Genomic DNA, 22417 nt, shown 5'->3' on the forward strand with positions numbered 1-22417 from the left:
AAAGCACTAAAACACTGTAGCTTTCAGAAGCATCCACCTCCTTTTTCAACAGTGAGGTTTATTTGTACAGCACTTCCTTAAATATCAACAGGCTCACGGTTCACAGCACAGGTTTCTACAGAAGCATGGGCAGTATACAGTATATGTATACTGCCCATGCTTCTAACTAAATGTGTTAGGAGATAGAGTGAATATTCAGAATATAGTGCATATAAATAAACATTTTAATGGGTATGTCTGCTTATTCTTCATTTTTTAATATTTATTATTTTTTACTATTCAAAACTCCACTGCCATTTTTTTTTTTTTTTTTAAATTCACAGCCAAGTCTCCATTACCTCACAATACAAAACAACAGAAGACATGTTTATATGAATTTTGTTACTTGTTTTCTATCCCTATAATTTTATCAGTAATTTAGAAGCCCCTGTATACATTTTTCACATGCAGACACGAGGAGCATATATGTATGTACATGTTACCGTAGAAGTCCATAATCCAGTAAATCCTGAGATTTACCAATTCACATATAATCAATTATTTTTCATGGATCACATCAATTCGCTGCAAGACAATTCATTGTACAGCAGTTCAATGAGATTTGCATGACAATTTGCTATATGTGAAAATTCGCTGCACGACAGTTCAGCGTACGACATTTCACTGTACGTGACAATTTAGTGAAGGGCAATTCGTGGCTATGGGAATTAGGTGAATGGCAAAGCAAGATAGAAAATTGCAAACTTTTAATGTGCCATGATGTAAATCATGAATTTAGTTATTACAATACCGTTCCTCAATATTTTATATTTTTGATGGAGCATACTACTCACCTTTTTTTAATGCAAATTCTACTTTTGTTTAGGAGATCCTATTAAAAAAGTGCCATGGACAGATTAAAGACTTGGATACAAGAGAATATTGTTCACACTTTACTTACATTAAATTGCATTTTTTAGAAAATACACATTTTGTTCTAGAGACCAAAAGTAGAGATCATTAATGGATGCCATCTGGGTAATGCACATCTTCTGACATTTGGTTTGCAACCTATGCTAAAGTTTTTATTGAAAGAAGTTAGTAGTAGGCTAGCAATGTGAATGGGTTAGCAATGTAAAATGATAGGCAGGTAAGCTTCCTTGGAGTGTGTAGGCTTCAGAATTGGAGTCGGAGTCCCCTACATACAAAAGGGCTTGGGTCCAGCAAGGCATTTTCATCGGGGCCCAGGGCAGTTCTTGACACTCCTGACCAAAGGATGGTATGCCAAAAATCTGTTAGCATGGAGGATGGTAGTTAAGTGTGTTTCTTTTTGCACCAAACTGAGGTTTAAAATAAATAAATAAAAAAATAGAAAAAGCAGCCTGATAACCTGTTTTTTTCTGTATCATTCAGTAACTTTCTTACAACTTCCCATGCCTCACAAATCCATGTTGCTAGAATAGAGGAGGAATTTCAGAATTTTAGAAGTTAAGAGTTCTCCGAAGAAGAAAAAGGAACCTACCTTCATTAACTTTCCTTTCCTGTGGTTTCTGCATAAATGAGTTTCTACCAGATTCATAACCCTCAACCAGTCCATGTTACTAAAACAGCACATGGCTTTAACAACTTTCAGTGATACTCTTCATTTCTGTTCCTCTCACAAGGTTCCTGCACCCATAATTTTCTTCCACCTTTCCAATCTCAACTAATTCATTCTCCCAGAAAAGAATAGGATTCAACTGAGTAGGTACATGTTACTGTACCTACTCAGTTAAAAAAAAAAAAAAAAAATTAATAAATAATCTTATCTGGATTAAAAGTGTTACAATATGAACGGGGTCATACTGAAATAGGCACATACTTTCCCACCTGTCTATGAGAAAGATAGGCATGAATCCTTTTATACAAAATAAATAGATAAAAAATACATTTTCTTCTTCTTTCTATATTTCTGCATTTCTCCTTTCTAAGGTGCCAAAATTTCTCATTTCCTAAACCTTTTACTTCGATGATTTTGTAAATTTCCGATCTCTTTGTGATACACCAAACTGTCATAATCACTGAATTGTTGTAACCACCAATTGGTTTCACCAAATTTTCGTATTCAAATAGTCACATACAACAAAATTTCATTCACCAAATTGTCTCATACACCGAACTAACATGCACCAAATTGTCACATATACTGAACTGTAATGCACTGATTTGTCACATATAGTGAATTGTCATGCACTGAACTTGAACTGTTGTACAATGAATTGACGTGGATCCATTTTCCATTATGACTGAAGTAATGTATATAAGGCACTCTAAACCTTGTGGGGATAAAAGAGATTTCCTTGCCATTTGCCTTAGTTAATATTCAATTAAAGAAAGAAATTAAGACTGCTTCTCTTCATTGTCTGATTATCTCATTTCAGGTTTTTAAACAAGGGTACAGGGAGAGATATTCGGTACATTTGGAATATAGTGAATGTTGCCCAGGCAACCTTTTGGGATAGCAGATATATCCTCCCCGATGTGCTAAATCTTATCAATACTACAAAAGCTGTTAGAACTCCAAAAAAAAAAACCATGCTTACCCGTACATTGTTCATAGCAACAGCTGTGAACAAGAGCAGCAAACAAAAAAAAAAAAAAAACATTGAGTACAAATATAGGAATATATAACATAAAATGATAGCGCGCGCGCACGTGTGTCAATTTCATAGCAATTTATGCCTATATAAACAAAAATTTTATTGAAATACTCAAACCAGGATTTTCTTATTTAAGTTAAAACTTTCTTATTCAATGTTCAGGATATTTATATTGTTAATTTAAAAAAAAAAAAAAAAATGGTGTTTGTCCACTGTCCAAAGCCCATTCACGGGGATTAAGGAGGTTTAATTCTAACTAACCTGAAGGGAATTCAGGTTTGGACACAGATTACCCAGGGGTAATCTGTCCAAATTACAGAATTTGGCAAGAATGGCTAAATTTTTCATTATGATGGAAACATGAAATTCCATATAACCAAATTCTGAATAAACAAAGCATCTGATCACAAATGTTCTAGATCTGGTTAAAGTTAGATTTAAAGAATGTATACAGTGCAGAAGCCAATATACAAGACAAAATAATCTTTTTCAAGTTAGCACAACACCAGACCAGATGAGGGAGGCAAATAAAATGTTGATTTTGCTAAAGTACTGAATGATTAGATTAGAGGAGTGCACATGTTGTACCTCATGCTTTAGAGACCAGCTTGGTCTAGCAAATTTATTAGCCAGATAGTTGTAATGGAAAGCAAAGGTAAATTTAATCTTAAAACACTCCAGCAAATGATGCAAGAAAGCAGGCTTATACAGCATCAGCCAGAAAAAAAAAAAAAAAAAAAAAAAATGCACATTACTAGTCCATCCTTCTAATAATTTATACTACTGGCTGAAAGCAAATTTCCACACATCTGTTCTGCAACAAACCTACCACAATTTAAATTAATGCCCCTTGTGTGCATTCTGCCATCAACATTTAGCATACTGCATTCATTGAAACCCTTACACACCCCAATCAGATCATCTCATAGGTGCCTAGTTTCCAAATGCTGCAATTTGCAGAACAGAAGCTTTTCCTGGTAAGTTTCCTTTTGCTCCCCTCAATAATCTCCTTACCCTCTCTGCACCTGTTCAACAGATAAACAACCTTCCTAAAATCAGGCTTCCAGCCCTATATGCAATAAAACCGTGGCCTAACCATTGCCTTATACAACAGAATAATGATGCTCCTATCCCTACTGGAAAAATTCCTGCATATCATGGATAAACAAGAAATAATATTAACCCCATGAGCTATCCTAGCAGATTGTCTGCTCTGCTCAGATAAATTTGTGTCTGATTGCACAATTATACCCACATAATCAGGGAGCCAAGCACAAAATCTTGGGGGGGGGGGCTCTACTAATAACATTAGTCCAAAAAGAGAAGTGGCCATTGATAACAACTGTCCTCTCCACTCAACCATCCCTTTATCCTTAGCAGTAAATTGCCATCAATGCCACACTGCTCTAATATGTACAGCAGTCTTCTATATGGAACAGTATCAAAAGCTTTTCTGAAATGTCAAAATTATTTTTTGCATCTAGTTCCTTTGTTAAGGCATCACAGTATCCCATCATATTAGCAATAACAAGATCTCCCCTTAACAAATCCATCCTGTGATTGCTGTAAGTTGTATTCCTGTCTAGATAGTCTTGCATTACTTCTTTAACAAGTGATTCCACCATTTTTCCCTGGAACAGAAGTTAAGATTACAGGTCTATAATTATTGACTTCACATTTTGATCCCTCCCTCTCCATAAATTGGGGACACATTTGCACACCTCTAATCCATAAGGACTCCTTCTTCAAATCCAAGGATGCTCTGATAATTAGGGTGAAAGATTGCTTACCTCTTTTGTTGCCTCTAATATAATTGAATAGATCCCATCTGTCCTAAGCACCTTATTTATGTTTGGGTTCAACATTTTCTCTTCCCTTTCATCTCAGTCATCACAAAACTTTTAGCTGCCTGTTAGAATTTGATAAACTTCTGACAATCCCATTCCAAACAGTTCCATGTGTGCAAAAGTAGAGGCAAAATATCTATTCCTCTGTCAGTAACACGAACAGGATCACCAACACATATACCATTAATATCTAGTGGACCAATGTGATTCAGCCCTATCCTTCTAGTGTTTACATAAGAAGTCTTTGCTACTTTTCTTTACCAGAGACTTCCCAAAATCTGCCTTAGCTTGCCTAGTCCACCTTTGTAACTTGATTGCAAGCTGGTTTATACCTACTGTAGGTGTCTATATCCCCTGATAATTTATATGAATACTATATATTTTTCTTCTTTGCCACTAGTCTCATCAGACATCTATTTAGATCTAGTATTGAACAGTAGCTCTTAGTTTGTGTAAAAAGCTTAGTAGCTTCTGATTTCTACCATGAATGCTTCCCATTTAGAATTCACCGTTGGCAACATCATCGGTTGAGACCATTATAATCACCTTTATGAAAGCAAAAAGCCTTTCCTACCTTTTGCCTTAGGTTTTAACAGTAGTTACATCTTGAAGTAAATCTGCCAGTAAAAGAACCACCTAGTATTTATTTAACCAGAAGACTTTTAATACACAAAGGGTCCCTGCTGTTAATCAGATCAAGAATATTGCTTCCTCTTTTGCCTCTATAAATACTGAATGGCCCACTCTGTCTATTTACATACTTCTACTTCTATTAACATACTCCTACTCTTGTTTTTGTTCTCTCACGGCTGATATCAAACCAAACTGTAAAACTGAATGAACATCACACTAGCACCCATGTTGATGTGTGCACTTGCTTAGATTCTATGTGCTTAAACAAAAGCATAACTCCCCCCCCCCTGGTCTCTTCTTTCTGTACACATTGTACACACCATATTCAAATCCTGCATCTCTTATGTTTGCATGATACCATGTTTCATATATCCCTACAATGTTCAAATTGGTGACTTAACCAATACTTCAAATTTATTCTTTTTACAATATACCTAGCATTAGTGTACATACAAGAATACTTTTTACTCTTAACCAGCCATAACATAGTCCATGTATTTCATTGTTCTGTGAGGACAGCCTGCAGGCTTTGTAATCTCTACTTTCTAAGTTGCTGCATGTCCCAACTGAAGCAGTCAAGAATCACTTACATATGTGCTTGCTATTTATCCCCCACAGTTTTTCAATCTGCCTAATATTGCCATAGCATCAGCAAATATTCTTTCTTGCATTCTTTCTATTTAAGTGTCTCTATCCCTGTAAAAACCCTCTCTCTCTCTCTCTCTCTCTCTCTCTCTCTCTCTCTCTCTCCTCTCTCTCTCACACACACACACACACACACACACAGTTAACAAACACCATGCTGAGAAAAATTGTGCTCCTCGAGCCTTGCACAATCTCTCCAGAACCAAGCTGATTGACAAAACTCTCATCATGTACTTCCTCATATCAAGTCTGGGCAGAATTGCAGACACTTTCAAATTTAATCCCAACATTACCCTGTACCTGTTAAGTAAATCCTCAGATCTGCTATTCTTAATATTTAGTACCAATGTGCCCAACAATATCACCTTTTGTGCCAGTAAAATATGGGCACAAAAAAGGTTTGGTTCGGTTTTGGTTTTTTTTTTTTTTTTTAGGAGCATTAGCAACTAAGGCCATATTGCTCCGGGAATATGCGGTGGTCATTCTCTGACCTTTCCGCATCCTCCGTATTTGGTGGGCACGGGCTCGAACCCCGGTCTAATCAAGAAGCATGTGCTACGCACTGATGCTCCTGCCCACCTGGCTATGGAGGCGCCTCACAAAAAAGGTACTTATAAGTATTGCTATTTTATAAAACTGCTTTATAAAATTCAATGCAATTTAATTGTATTGAATCAGGGCTATACTTAATGTGTTAATTGTTTAGCATATACAAGTTAGTGCAACTGCATCATATTAGTACACAGCCCATTCTAGATTAGCAAATTATTTGCAAAAGCGGAATCGTTTAAGTCATATCTCATATTGTGAATACCTTCAAGACGAGTTGCCATAACATTGCACTATTTTCAATAAGTAATGCTTCACCTAAAGGAGAAGACTATGGTTACTTATTTCCAGTGGATACCACCACCCAGATGGCACCATTTCAGGGCTATTTTGTATATGTGTGGGATAATAACTCTACTATCCACTTGTCCCTATTAGACATAGAAAAGCAAAAAAGTAGAGGGAAAGTAATAGTAGGAGTGGAAGAGGGAAAAGAAACGGTGTAGAAGAATGAAAGGGACAGTAACTCCTTCAACTCACACCACTAAAAACTCCTTGAATAGGCAACGCTTCCCCAGTGGGGGAAGACTTGTTACCTATTCTTGGAAACTTCGGACATCATCAGGCTCCCCCTGGTGCTGTTTCAGGGCTATTTGGCCCTTCCTCGGTGGGTGGGTAGGTAGCCGTCTGGGTGGTGGTATCCACTGAGAATAAGTAACCACAGTCTTCTCCTTTAGGTGAAGCGTTACTTATTCGAAGTAGTGCAATGTCATGGCAACTCGTCGTGAAGGTATTCACAATATGAGATATGACTTAAATGATGCCGCTTTTGCAAATAATTTCCTAATCTAGAATGGACTGTGTATTAATATGATGCAGTTGCACTAACTTGTACATGGTTTAACTCTCTCGCAGCCTGAGGCATAAGCCCTTAATGCATTATAGTCTTAATTCATCTTACACACCATCAGGCATCTCTCATATTGTGGAGTTATACTTCATAACTGTTTTGCCATCATTACATCACTTGGGTACCTGCCCACCCACCCACCGAAGAAGGGCCAAATAGGCCTGAAACAGTGCCGTCTGGGTGATGGTATCCACTGAGAATAAGTTACCACAGTCTTCTCCTTTAGGTGAAGCATTACTTATTCGAAGTAGTGCAATGTCATGGCAACTCGTCGTGAAGGTATTCACAATATGAGATATGACTTAAACAATGCTGCTTTTGCAAATAAGTTGCTAATCTAGAATGGGCTGTGTACTAATATGATACAGTTGCACTAACTTGTACATGGTCTAACTCTCTCGCAGCCTGAGGCATAAGCCCTTAATGCATTATTGTTTAGCATATTAAATGTGGCTCTGATTCACAAGGAATTATCATCAACAGTGCTTTCCCAAGCCAAAATTCCCACTATTTTAAGCTTTTTGCTTAGGTGCACTTGTTCAAAAAATGATTCTAGTCTAATTTAAAATTACCACACAAACTATGAGATAATACTATAATAACGCTACTGACTTTCTAGTCAGTAGCATTATTATAGTATGATTCTAGAATGAATGATTCAAAGAATGATTCTAGTCTAATTTAAAATTACCACACAAACTATGAGATAATACTAATAATGCTACTGACTTTCTAAATGATTAATACAAAAATATGCTAACCCAGTGGTACAAAACCTACACCCTGTGGGCCATATCCGGCCCACGGATAATTTTTATACGGCCTGCACAGAGAATATGAACTAAAACAGCGTTTTAAATTTTGTTAATTATTTCAAGAACCATGTACACATCAATGCTAAAATATGTGGAAATAAACAAATTTAAAAGACTGTGGCACTTGTTATGCCGAATATGTGAGAGCGTTGAAGTTATGAAGTCACGTGAATTCTGTTTCTTTTATCTATGTTTCGTATCAAATGTGTGTATGCCCAATCAGAAGTGTGTGTATGTACAAGGTTTATTAAAATGTTCCGGAACTCCAATTATGGTGTGCCCTCTGCTTGACCTTAGTGGCTGTGCAAAAGTGTATGTTTAGTACACTTCATTGAAAATGTAACACACTAATTTTTATCAAATCACTTAGTGTGGCACGGAAAACAAATCTAACTGTGAATATGGCCCCTGTACAGGGAAAAGGTTAAACCCATCACTGTGCTAACCTACACGATTAGAACCTTTGGACTAACTATTTACTACAATTTAAATAGTGCAATTACTACTACTACACCTAATTTAGACGTTATTAGTCATTTTACTATGTTACACTAATAACATAACTAGTAAAATTCATAGAGCCATTAACAGTGATTTGGGGAAAAAATCACCAATAACAATGATTCTATGACTATTAAGTTGTAACATTAAATTCGTAGATAAATTCAAAAATAAGCTAAATATCAAATTATCAATCTACTAAATCTTAATATAAGTTTAGGGCAATTAAAACTATTTATTAAACACAATTTGGCATGTTAAGTAAAAAAAAGCTCAGAATTTTCCAGAAACATTTGTTTTCAGGAGCTCAATGATAAGGAATTAGGAAATCATTTCAGACTCTAAAGAGACCAAAATCAAAAAGGAACAGGTTTATAGGTGGTTTGAAGATGATCAGATTTGGAACGGTTATTTGTTATTGTTATTTGGTTTTTAGGAGCATTAGCAACTAAGGCCATATTGCTCCGGGATATGAGGTGGGCATTCCCTGACCTTTCCGCATCCTCCGTATTTGGTGGTGATGGGCTCGAACCCCGGTCTAATCAAGAAGTGTGTGCTACGCACTGCTGCTCCTTCCCACCTGGCTACGGAGGCTCCTGATTTGGAACGGTCAATTGTAACATTAGTTTAAGATATAATGAGAACTCTTGTTGTGTCAAAGGAAAAATTGGGATTGTACAGCTGCAAAGAAGAGAATCAGACATAGCAAAAATCTTATCATCTGCATAGGAAAGGACATTTGCATGAGACTCAAGAAAAGGTTGTAAGAAGGTTAAAAAAAAAAAAAAAAAAAGAGTAGCAGAATTTAATATGCCACCTAGAGAAATGCCAGCTGAAACAATAAAGGATCTTAACATTGTGGACAAAAATGAATACACCATGAATTGTAAAACTAATAGAACAAACTTATCTGCAAAAAGTGTTCATTTCACAAATATACGTGGTCTCGGTTCTAATCTCAATAATGTCCATTTCCACTTACAGTCTGCCAAACCCCATGTACTTTGACAGAATCCCAGTTATTGGTTGATTAAACCACCACTCATTTCAGTTGTCTGAATTATTCGCTGTGCATATGTCCATTCTGATATTCAGTGATCTGGAAGTAGTAATTTTAATGTTCACAACTCCAGCTGGCTTCCGTTTTCTAGTCACATGAACCCATTCTTGGTCTCTTGCCAAATCTATTGGCCACAACTTTTGTTTATCTCTGTTCCCACCCTCTGGCAAGACCAGATGGTTCTATTGCCACTTCAGCAAAGGATAAAGCTGACCTGCTAGCATCCTATTTTTCTTCCAACTCGTGTATTAATGTTCTTGGTAAATCACCTCCCACCATTTCCAGTACACTACATTCAATGCCACCTGTAGTCTTCTGTTAAAAGCAGGTCAGAAGGATTTTGATGAATCTTGATGGTAAGAAAGCTCCAGGTAATGATGGTATTTCTCCACTTATTCTCAAAACCCGTGCTCCTGAACTTACTCCTGTTTTGTGTCACCTTTTTTTCCACTTTCTTATTCCAAAGGTTTTTTCCCTTATGCTTGGAAATTTGCTCATATTCAGCCAGTTCCTAAAAAGAGTGACAAACCCTCCCATTCAATTATCATCTCATAGCAATTACTTCGATTTTTTCTAAAGTAATGGAAAAATCTATTAACTGCCAACTCTTAAACTACCTAGAACCCTTCCATCTGATCAACTATTGCCAGTATGGATTCCGTCTGTGTCGATCCATTGGTGATATTCTGGCTTACATTACCTATCTATGGACAAATTCAATGGAAAAGTTTGGTGAAAAACAAGCAGCTGCTCTTGACATTTCAAAGACGTTTGATCATGTTTTCCATAAAGATCTTCCAAATGAGCTTCCATCTTATGGTTTGCCAACTGTTATTTGGGTATCCAGTTTTCTCTCTGAGCACTCACTGCAGGTGACAGTAAATAGTTGTCTGTCTTCTAACTTCTCCACTAATGCTGGTGTTCCCCAAGGTTCAGTTCTTTCTCCCAATAAAATTTTTCCTCTTGCATATCAGCAACTTCCTTCAACTGACGGGAAATCCTATCCATAGTTTTGCTGATGATAGCACGTTGCATTCCACCATCCAGTTTGATGGTGGAATGCAACCTTGCCCTGCTCAAACCTCTTCAACTTCTCATATATCCACTACCAATTCCTTAAATGCTTATCTCCAGGTAATTCTTCAGTGGGGGGGCAAAGATGTTCGTTGATTTCAATCCTTCTAAAACTCAGTCCTGTCTTATATATCTCTCTCTCTCTCTCTCTCTCTTTCAAAGCAGTCCGAACAATCACCCAGTCAACCCTTCCCCACCTCTTCCATCAAGCAGTATGACTGATGACATTTGAGGTTATGATGGACATCGTGACGAGATCCAATCTTTCTTACATTTCGCGGTTACAGCTCTAAAACAGTGTTCACAGGCCGGCCGCTAGTTAGTACACCGGACCGAAACTATTGGTAACTCTTTAGGAGTTACCAATTTAGGAGGCTTCGGATCAGCTAGTGTATAATCTTGCAACCTCTACTCTGCCAGATAGTGACTGGAGGGAGTTCAAGTAGTGTGTATGCAGAGGGCATTGTCGAAGCCACGTTATGTCATGGATCTGGGTATATTCTTACCATGTGTATGCCATATCCAAAAATTTCATTACTTCAAACAGCATGTCCTCCCCACTTTTTCTTACTATTGAATACACCATGTATTGTCAAACTAATAGAGTAAGCTTATCTGCGAAAAGACCTAAACCTCCCAAGGACTTCCTAATTCATTTCACAAATATACGTGGTCTCAATTCCAATCTCAACGATGTCCATTTCCACTTGCAATCTTCCAAACCCCATGTACTTTTTCTGACTGAATCTCAGTTATCAGTTGATTCAACTACTGCTCATCTCAGATGTCCAAATTATTTGCTGTATGATTCCTTTCGCCTCAAGGTGGTACTTGGGCATATGTCCGTTCTGATATTCCCTGTCAGAGACTTGGCAATTTGGAATCTCCTCTCTTTGATCTTCTCTGGCTTAAAATCTCTCTACCTCATTGTGTCAAATTCATCTGTTGTCTCTACCGTTCTCCCAACTCCACTAATCACTTGGAGCTCTTTGACTTCCTCTCTTTGCAACTTGACTTTCTCCAGTCCAACTTTCCTAACAGTGAGGTAATTTTCCTTGGTGATTTTAACGTTCACAACTCCAGCTGGCTTCCGTTTTCTAGTTACACCGACCCAGCAGGTCGAGATGCTGAGGCTTTTGCAATTACTAACGACCTAGCACAGATTGTTCATTTACCTACAAGAATACCGGACAATCCTAATCATACAGCCAATACGCTTGATCTTTTTCTCACAAACAACCCTTCTAAGTACCAGGTCGAAGTGAGAGGTCCTTTAGGCACTTCAGATCACAACTTGGTGATTGTCTCTTCTCCAATGGAACCTTTATCTCATGGCTATTCCCAACCTCGTATTGTTTGGCATTACAAGAATGCAAAATAGGATGACCTGCGAGACTTCTTTTCTTCTTTTCCTTGGTCTGATTACTGTTTCAAAACTTCTGATGTCAACGTTTGCTCAGATCGTGTCAGTGAAATTATTCTTGCAGGAATGGAATCCTTTATCCCACACTCCACATTAAAATCTCGTCCTTTATCTAAACCTTGGTTCTCCAACAAATGTGCTAAGGCTGTCCATGAGAAGAATGTTGCATATCGTAATTGGCTTGTTTCTAATTCTTCAGTTTCATTTTCTGCCTACACCAAAGCTAGCTACAATTGTAAAGCAGTTATTAATCAGTCCAAACTAGAGTTTGAACAGGCTAAGAGTAGAAAACTTGCTTCTTGCCCTAATGGTAGCCGAGCATTCTGGTCTCTTGCCAAAGCTATTGGCCGCAACTTTTGTCCATCTCTGTCCAAACCAGATGGTTCTGTTGTCACTTCAGCCAAGGATAAAGCTGACCTGCTAGCATCCCATTTTTCTTCCAGCTCATGTATTAATGATCTTGGTAAAACACCTCCCACCATTCCTAACATGCTCCATTCAATGCCTTCTGTGGTCTTCCGTCAAAAGGATATCAGAAGGATTTTGATGAATCTTGATGCTAAGAAGGCTCCAGGTCCTGATGGTATTTCTCCACTTGTTCTCAAAACCTGTGCTCCTGAACTTACTCCTATTCTTTGCCGCCTTTTTTCACTTTCTTATTCCAAAGGTGTTTTTCCTTCTGCTTGGAAATTTGCTCATATCCAGCCAGTTCCTAAAAAGGGTGACAAATCCCTCCCATCCAATTATCGTCCCATTGCAATTACTTCTACTCTTTCTAAAGTAATGGAGAAATCAATTAACCGCCAACTCTTAAACTACCTAGAAACCTTCCGTCTGATCAACGATCGCCAGTATGGATTCCGTCAGTGTCGATCCACTGCTGATATTCTGGCTTATGTTACCCATTTATGGACTAATTCAATGGAAAGGTTCGGTGAAACACAAGTAGTTGCTCTTGACATCTCAAAGGCTTTTGATCGTGTTTGGCATAAAGGTCTTCTAAACAAGCTTCCATCTTATTATGGTTTGCCAACTGTTTTTAGTACTTGGTTATCCAGTTTTCTCTCTGATCGCTCACTGAGGATGATGGTAGATGGCTCTCTGTCTTCTAACTTCTCCACTAATGCTGGTGTCCCCCAAGGTTCAGTTCTTTCCCCCACTCTTTTCCTCTTGTATATCAATGACCTTCTTCCATTGACTGGAAATCCTATCCATAGTTTTGCCGATGATAGCACATTGCATTCAACTTTCCATTTTGAGAAACCTTGTCCTGCTCAATCAGCTTCAAGTTTTCGAAAAGCTGCTGCCAATTCCTTAAATGCCGATCTTCAGGTAATTCTCCAGTGGGGCAAAGACAATTTAGTTGATTTCAACCCTTCTAAAACTCAGTCTTGTCTTATATCTCGCAAAAAGGATTCTTCTGCTCCTATGCTTATCTTTAGTGACACTCCGATTTCTAGGCAAAATGATATATCTCTTTTGGGGATTACCCTGACTTCTAATCTCTCTTGGCACAAGCATATTACAAATATTGCTTCCTCTGCATCTAAAAAACTTGGTTTTCTCTTTCGCTCTCGGCGTTACTTTTCTTCCAAACAGCTGCTCACTCTGTATAAATCGCAAATCCGTCCTGCCATGGAATATTGTTCCCACATCTGGGGTGGTGCCCCCAAAACCTCTCTCAGGCTTCTTGATTCCATACAGAAGAGGGCAGTTAGGTTAATTAATGATTCATCTCTAACAGAGTCTCTCCACTCACTTTCTCATAGACGTACTGTTTCTGCTGCATGCCTCTTCTACAGATACTTCCATGGGCACTGTTCTTTTGAATTGGCTTCTATAATTCCCGCTCTCTCTTTCAAAACAGTCCGAACACGTGCCGCCACCAGTCAACATCCATTTACTGTCCAGCTTCAAACCCACAGAACCAACTTTTCATCTTCCTCATTTATTCATTCAACTGCCGTTTTCTGGAACAACCTTCCTTCATACGTATTTCCTGAAAATTACAATCTACAGAAGTTCAAGTCCAATGTCAACAAATATCTTCTTTCGTCTTTTCAACCTCCAACCCAAGCACGGTACTAAGTACTATAGGTTCTAATACCTCTCGTGTTTGGGGTTCTCATAAAAAAAAAAAAAAAAAACTCATATAAACTAAAAAATAAATAATGTTTGAAGAGCACATATTCAATATTCATTTTTTTTTTTCATTTTCGTGCTGGACAGGAATGGGAGGACTGGAGAAATAATGCTGGACCACAAAAGGATTAAGCCAGAGAAGATAAAAAAAAAAAAAAGGAGATTCCACATTACTGTCTCTGACAGGGAATATCATAGCGGACATGTGAGCAAGTACCACCTTTGAAGTGAAAGAAATTGTACAATGAATAATTAGGCCAACTGAGATGAGCAGCAGTTGAATACTGACAAGTGGGATTCTGTCAGAAAAAGTAAGCGGGACTTGACAAACTGTAAGTGGAAATGGACATCATCCATATTAAAACTGAGGCCACACACACACACATTTGTGAAATGAACCAGAAACTGTTTGGGTGGTTTAGATCTTATCTTTTTGCAGATAAATTTGTTCTATTAGTTTGACCCAACTCTTTAACATAACGTGGCCTCAGCGATGCCCCCACACATACACACTACTTGGACTTCATCCAATCACTGTCTGGCAGAGTAGAGGCAGCAAGATTATATACACTAGTTGATCCAGATGTCTCTTAGAGAGTGACCAGCCTGAAAATGCCATTTTAGAGCTGCACTCTTGAAATGCAAGAAAGACTGGATCTTGCTACGATGCCAATCATAACCTCAAAAGATATCAATCATACTGTACAATGGAAGAAATCAGGGGTTACTGGAGCGCTTTGTTCTGAAGGCCAAACATGGGCTTTGCCACTTCAAGCTCTAATAAGCAAAGTGATGGGTCATCTACCACGTAGCAATGCCTGGTAATCCAGAGGGGCAACACTCTTCTGTGGTGTGATGCCACATTTCAACCCCTTATGGTTCTGGGAGACCAGAACGACCAGACTTCGCCGAAATCCAGTCAACACAAGTATCCCCTGAATATCAGCACTTTAGAATAGGCAGAAAGCCCTAGCTTGTCATACCTGAGAGAATGTCTATGACAGTCATTCTCATAAACAGACATCCTCTGTTTTAATTTAAAGGTACAGGTAGAGTAGCCAGGCTTTAGAGTAGCTTGATGGGGAGGAAAGTTTTGTGCATAAATGACACGTGTTGAAGCATCTGCACACTTGATGGTTGTGTAGTACATTCCTCCATTCCTGGAGGAATGTACTACACATGAATTTGACACAATGAGGTAGAGAGAGATTTTAAGCCAGAGAAGATCAAAGAGAGGAGATTCCAAATTGCCAAGTCTCTGACAGGGAATATCAGAATGGACATATGCACAAGTACCACCTTTGAGGCGAAAGGAATCATACAGCAAATAATTTGGACATCTGAGATGAGCAGTAGTTGAATCAACTGATAACTGAGATTCTGTCAGAAAAAGTACACAGGGTCTGGCAGACTGCAAGTGGAAATGGACATCGTTGAGATTAGAAATTGAGACCACGTATATTTGTGAAATGAATTAGGAAGTGCTTGGGAGGTTTAGATCTTTTCGCAGATAAGCTTGCTCTATTAGTTTGACAATTCATGGTGTATTCAATAGTAAGAAGAAGTAATGAAATTTTTGGATATGGCATACACATGGTAAGAATATACCCAGATCCTTGACATAACGTGGCTTCGACAATGCTCCCCGCATACACACTACTCGGACTCCCTCCAGTCACTATCTGGCAGAGTAGAGGTAGCACAATTATACACTAGCTGATCCGGAAGCCTCCTAGAGAGTTACCAATAGATTCGGTCCAGTGTACTAACTAGCAGCCGGCCTGCGAACACCGTTTTAGAGCTGTACCCTCGAAATCAATGCTGATGAGATTCTTCCTCTTGCTCAGAATAATCACCTGAGAGGGCATAAATTCAAATTGAGAAAAGACAGATGTAGAATAGACGTGAGGAAATTTGCCTTTAGCCAGCGGGTGGTTGGTTGGTGGAATAGACTTCCATCCCTTGTCGTGGAAGTTGATAGCCTAAATAAGCTTAAGGCTCAGCTGGACAGGTATTTCGAACGAACAGAGGGGTGAAGTGGAAGTAGTTATTTTTTATTTATTTATTTTTTTTTTTTTTTGGCTGATGCTGCATAAGCTTGCTTTCTTGCATCAAATGCCTCTACTAATGCTAATGCTAAAATGTAAGGAATATTGGATCTCGCCACAATGTTCATCATAACCTCAAAAGTCATCAATCATACTGCATGATGGAAGAGATAGGGAAGGGTTGACCGGAACTTAGCTCTAGAGACTAAACATGGGTTCCACCACTTCAAGCCTCCAATAAGCAAAGTGGTGGTATTGCACCGGTTGATGAGAGTCATCTACCACCTAGTACTGCCTGGTAACATAGAGGGGCGGCGTTCCTCCATGTGGTTTGGGCACCACACCTTGACCCCTGCTTACGTTGGTTTGTTTGTTATTTGGTTTTTAGGAGCATTAGCAACTAAGGCCATATTGCTCCGGGATATGCGGTGGTCATTCCCTGACCTTTCCGCATCCTCCATATTTGGTGGTGATGGGCTCGAAGCCCAATCTAATCAAGAAGCGTGTTGTTATTATTGTTATTTTTTGGTTTTTAGGAGCATTAGCAACTAAGGCCATATTGCTCCGGTACGGTGGTCATTCCCTGACCTTGCCGCATGCTCCGTATTTGGTGGTGATGGGCTCGAACCCCGGTCTAATCAAGAGGCGTGTGCTACGCACTGCTGCTCCTTCCCACCTGGCTACGGAGGCGGCCCTCTTATGTTGGTTCACACCTGGGTAGTCACCCACCATGTACTTGTGCATGGAGGTTATACCCAGGATTACTAACAGTCCCACCATCGTGAAGGTGCAAGCAGAGAATTTGGCTGTCACATACCGTCCGGGCTTCGCCGAAATTGGGTCCACTTGACTTGAGTGTCACCCGAATATCAGTTCCATCAGCATTTTAGACTCCCAGGTAGCAAGTACAGCTTGTCTGGCATATCTGAGAGAATGTCTGTGACAACCTCAAGACCTATATAACTTAATGGAATATTAGTTTTGCCAATACAGTAATCAAATTTTCAAGTAAACTATTCCTATAATACTATTTAGAAATTTTCAATAATTGAACTAATCAATAAAAAGCTATATTCTGCTTATCAAAGATTTTAATATGCAACTTAAACATGAGATAAAATTATCATCATAAATCATTTAAGAGGTAAAAACTGTACCTGTTACTAAATAATTCATAATCAGGCGATTTGTATCCATCCGCTGGATATGCAAATCTTGAAGTTTTTCCAACCATTCTTCCTTTGTAATTTCATCTTGTTTTTCACCAACTCCTGATCCTAGAGATGGATGAGGAAAAAAATGTTAAATTAAAAGTATTTGTGTTGAGATGCAAACTTATTTCTCAATTTGCAAAAAATAAAAAAAATTAAAAAAAAACTAACTCAACAAAAATAAATATAATTTTCTTTTCTTTGGTCAGTTAAAGAAATTAACACCTTAGCTGGCAAGCTCTAGAGTGAACACATACTGTGTAATGGATTTTCCCATATTTTGGATCCTCATTTTAAATTCAGAGAGGCATTCTTAGATATCATATCATGGGTCAAACCAATTTTAGAATGACTAATGCTAAGCAAGGCTTTCAAGGCTATTTTTCCCTCTTCGGTCGATGGGTAGGTATCCTTGCAAGAGTGACAATCCAGTCATGAAGTATACCTCCATAATATGAGAGATGCCTGATGGTGTAAGTGGTTTTAATCTAAAAGATATTTCTTGGCTAAATGCCTAAGAGTATGAAGGAGTTTATTTACACATGGGTAATGCACACACATCATTTCTACTACCAAGGTAGTTTTAATGCATCGTTTTAATTATATCTCATATTGTGAATACCTTCACAATGAGTTGCCATGGTATTGCACTACCTCGAATAAGTAACGCTTCACCTGTGGAGAAGACTATATTTACTTATTCTCAGCGGATACCATCACCCAGACAGCACCTTTAAAAATCTTTTTTTTGGCCCCCATCTGTTGGGTGGGTGGTTATGTACCCTGTTATTGCAATAGTGGCACACCAGTTTTGAAACTCCATAATATGAGAGATGCCTGATGGTGTGCATGGTTTAATCTGAAAGATATTTCTTGGCTAAATGCCTAAGAGTATGAAGGAATTTATTTATCCATGGGTAATGCACACATAATTTATTACCAATGTAGTAGAAATGATTCATGTGCATTACCCCCATGCATAAATAAATTCCTTCATACTCTTAGCCAAGAGATATCTTTTAGATTAAACCATACACATCATCAGGCACCCGCCAAGAGGGACCAAAAAGTCTGGAAACAGTGCCTTCTGGGTGCTGGCGCTGAGAAAAGGTTACAATAGTTGAAGTTTTTCCAACCATTACGTGAAGCGTTACTTATTCGAGGTAGTGCAATACCATGGCAACTTGTTGTGAAAGTATTCACAACATGAGATATAATTAAAACTACCTTGGTAGTAGAAATGATGTGTTTCCATTACCCATGCATAAATAAACCCCTTTATATTCTTAGGCATTTAGCCAAGAAATATCTTTTAGATTAAACCACACACACCATCAGGCATCTCTCATTTTAGATTAAACCACACACATCATCAGGCATCTCTCATTTTAGATTAAACCACACACATCATCAGGCATCTCTTCATAACTGGGTTGTCACTATTGCAACAACTGGGTACCTACACACCCACCAAAGAGGGGCCATCTGTGTGGTGATATCTGCCAAGAATGAGTAACAATAATCTCCTCAATAGGTGAAGTGTTACTTATTTGAGGTAGTGCAATACCATGGAAACTCGTTGTGAAGGCATTCACAATATGAGATATAATTAAAACGAAACATTAAAACTAGCTTGGTAAATACCAAGCTATCAATCAACTTTCAATCAAATGATAAATGGCTGGAAGTCAAGAGAAGAATAAATTTCGGATGGATAGCATTCAGGAAATATAGTCACATACTGAGGAGCAATATCCAAATTTGTCTGAAACATAAAATAATGATCCAATGTATACTCCGCACCATGACTTATGGGAGTGTAACTTGGTCACTCACCAAAAGAATGGAAAATAAGCTGAGAACTACACAGCGAAGAATGGAACGAATTATATCAGGAATCAGACTGTTAGATATGAAGAGACACACACATGGATTAGGCAGAAAACTCAAGTAAAGGACGTTCTTATCAAAACCAAAGAACTGAAATGGACTTGGGTAGGACACAGCTCAAAGACATGACAACAGATGGACTAAGAAAATAACAGAATGGTACCCAAAAGGAGCTAAAAGAAAACTAGGAAGACAATGGATATGGACAGATGAAATTCAACAATTCATGGGCAGTAAATGGATGGCCACAAAACAGAAGGAACTGGAAAATTGCTGGAGGCCTTCACCCTGCAGTGGTTTGAAAATGGCTGATGATGATTGTTTTAGTAATAATCTAAACATATATATTTTTTCGATAACTAAAGACATGTTGTTATAAAGGGAGTTTTGTATTAATATAGTAACTGGCTTCACAAGCCAAAAGAATGAAAGACAACAAACTGCAAATGACATCAAAGACTTTTCAACATCTAGATTAAGCCATGACGAGATGTCTCCTTATGAATGCATTGCAGACATTAACTTCTGCTTTAATCGTCACCTCAATACAATTCAACTCGTCTCAAATCCATACCAATTTAATTTTCATTCATTAAATTTTATTAATATCCTGTGCTATTCTCAGACATGTTTTTTTTTTTTATGTTGGCCATTCCATTAGCACTATAAAATTCATTAGTATTTATCATCTTTTTAGTACACACACAATTATTGCTATTTCTTTCCCTATATTCCTACCAAACAACATTTAAAAAACATTTTGGAATTCACAAGTACATCACCAAGGGTGTCAAGAATAATACTCAAGATTTCTAAGAGGTACAAGCTAAAGGTTATAATGATTTATGCACCAACATCGAGCCATGATGATGAAGAGGTTGAAGAAATGTACACCGAAATTGAGAGTCTTCTAGATGAGCAGAAAACCCACTACACTATTATTATGGGGGACTTCAATGCTAAGGTTGGAAAAAGACAAAACAGTGCAGAAAGGGGAACTATAGGAAATTTTGGAATTGGTGAAAGAAATGAAAGAGGCGAAAGACTTGTGGAATTTGCAGAATCTCAAGGATTGTCAGTAATGAACACTTTTTTTCAAGAAAAGGGTGAACAGAAAGTGGACGTGGAAGAGTCCAAATGGATTAACAACTAATGAAATCGCTTCATCCTCACTAACAGAAGTATATTGTGAATGATGTTACTGTCCTGAATTAAGGTAAATGTTGGAAGTGATCACAGAATGGTAAGATGTACACTTGATATAGATGTAGGAAAGGAAAGATAAAAACTGACTCGAGTAAATAATACAAAGGTCTTTGAGATAACAGAAGAGGAGAAAAAGCAGTATGTACTGGAACTTAACAAGTTTGAGCTTCTGCAGACTGCTCAGGACCAAGATATCGACGAGAAATATTACAACTTTCTGAAAGTGATAAAGCCCAAGAAACCTATAGGGAAAAAGAAATCCAAAGAAGGAAAAATTAGTCAAGAAACACTTGTTATGATGAACCGAAGGCGAAAAATGAAGAGCAATATAAACATTGACAAGGAAAATATTGAGTATACTGAGTTATGCAAAGCCATTAGAAAGAGACTCAGAGAGGGCATAAGAAGATTTAACACAAGAAAAGTAGAACAAGCATTAAGGGAAAACAAAGGATTTAAATTAGCAGCCATGAGCAGTAATACAGAAAGACAAATGATACTGAAACTGAAGAATAGCGATGGTGTACTTATAAATAGCAGAGAAGGCATAATTCAAATAGCAGAAGACAACTATAGAGAATTATACAAGGAGCGAGGGAATGATGCCAGCAGTGGGGAATATACATTGCAAATAGGCAACACATACGACATACCCGATATTCTTCCTGATGAGGTAGAACATGCATTGAAGAATCAGAAAGCCCCAGGGGAAGATGAAGTTACTATAGTTGTTAAAATTGGGAGGAAGAGACATAACACAAAAACTGGCAAGGCTCTTCACAAAGTGCCTTAGAAAAGGTGTGACACCTAAGCAGTGGAATAATGCAATCACATAGTTTTGCTGCATAAGAAAGGGGATAAATCAAAAACTGGAAATTATAGACCAATTAGCTTGTTATCCCACATCTACAAGTTGTTCACAAGGGTCATTACTAACAGATTAGAAAGAATACTTGATGAGAATCAACCGAAAGAGCAAGCTGGCTTTAGGACAAGATTATCAACTATGGATCACCTTCACGTAATATCACAGCTAACGGAGAAAGCAAATGAATATAAAACACCATTATGCCTGGCATTTGTGGTTTATGAAAAGGCATTTGACTCCATACAGCATAATGCAATGTTTCAGGAACTGGAAAGACAAGGCATTTGACTCCATACAACATAATGCAATGTTTCAGGAACTGGAAAGACAAGGCATAGAAACCCCACATATTATGATTTTGAAGAAAATATATGAGAATGCTACCTCCTTTATTAGACTAGACAAAGACAGTAGTAAATTTAAAATTGGGAAAGGAGTTTGACAAGGAGACACAATATCTCCGAAGTTGTTTACTGCTGCCCTTCAGGAAGCTTTCAGAAGATTAGACTGGGTGCAGAAAGGAGTCAATGTGAATGGAGAGTACCTAAACCATTTACGATTTGCAGATGGCATTGTGGTCATAAGCCACAGTCCCAAAGAATTAGAGGAAAATCTTAATCAGTTATGCACAGTTAGTAAGGATTTTGGACTAAAGATGAATATGGCTAAAACGAAAGTAATGATGTACAAGTATGCTACAGAAAGGGGAAATAATGATTGAAGGAGCAATAATTGAAAAGGTGGAGTCATATACTTATCTGGTACAAGTTATTAGCTGCAATAATGATAAATAGCTGGAAGTCAAGAGAAGAATAAATTTTGGATGGATAGCATTCAGGAAATATAGTCACATACTGAAGAGCAATATCCCAGTTTGTCTGAAATGTAAAATAATGAACCAATGTATACTCCCCACCATGACTTATGGAAGTGAAACTTGGGCACTCACCAAACGAATGGAAGAGAAGCTGAGAACT

General features: G+C 38.0%; 1 protein-coding gene across 1 annotated transcript in view; it reads right to left on the reverse strand.

The window, feature by feature from the left end:
- The window catches only part of Hou (GID complex subunit 8 homolog protein Houki), a 99640-nt gene that overhangs the window by 37650 nt on the left and 39573 nt on the right, over positions 1-22417 (reverse strand). Inside the window, exon 2 of the mRNA XM_090385992.1 lies at positions 17423-17542. Coding sequence (XP_090242118.1) covers positions 17423-17542 — 120 coding nt within the window. The remainder of the gene's footprint in view (positions 1-17422; positions 17543-22417) is intronic.

Source organism: Mastigoproctus giganteus, chromosome 12, assembly GCF_048544385.1.
Source record: "Mastigoproctus giganteus isolate SK-2022 chromosome 12, ASM4854438v1, whole genome shotgun sequence".
NCBI classification, from domain to species: domain Eukaryota; kingdom Metazoa; phylum Arthropoda; class Arachnida; order Uropygi; family Thelyphonidae; genus Mastigoproctus; species Mastigoproctus giganteus.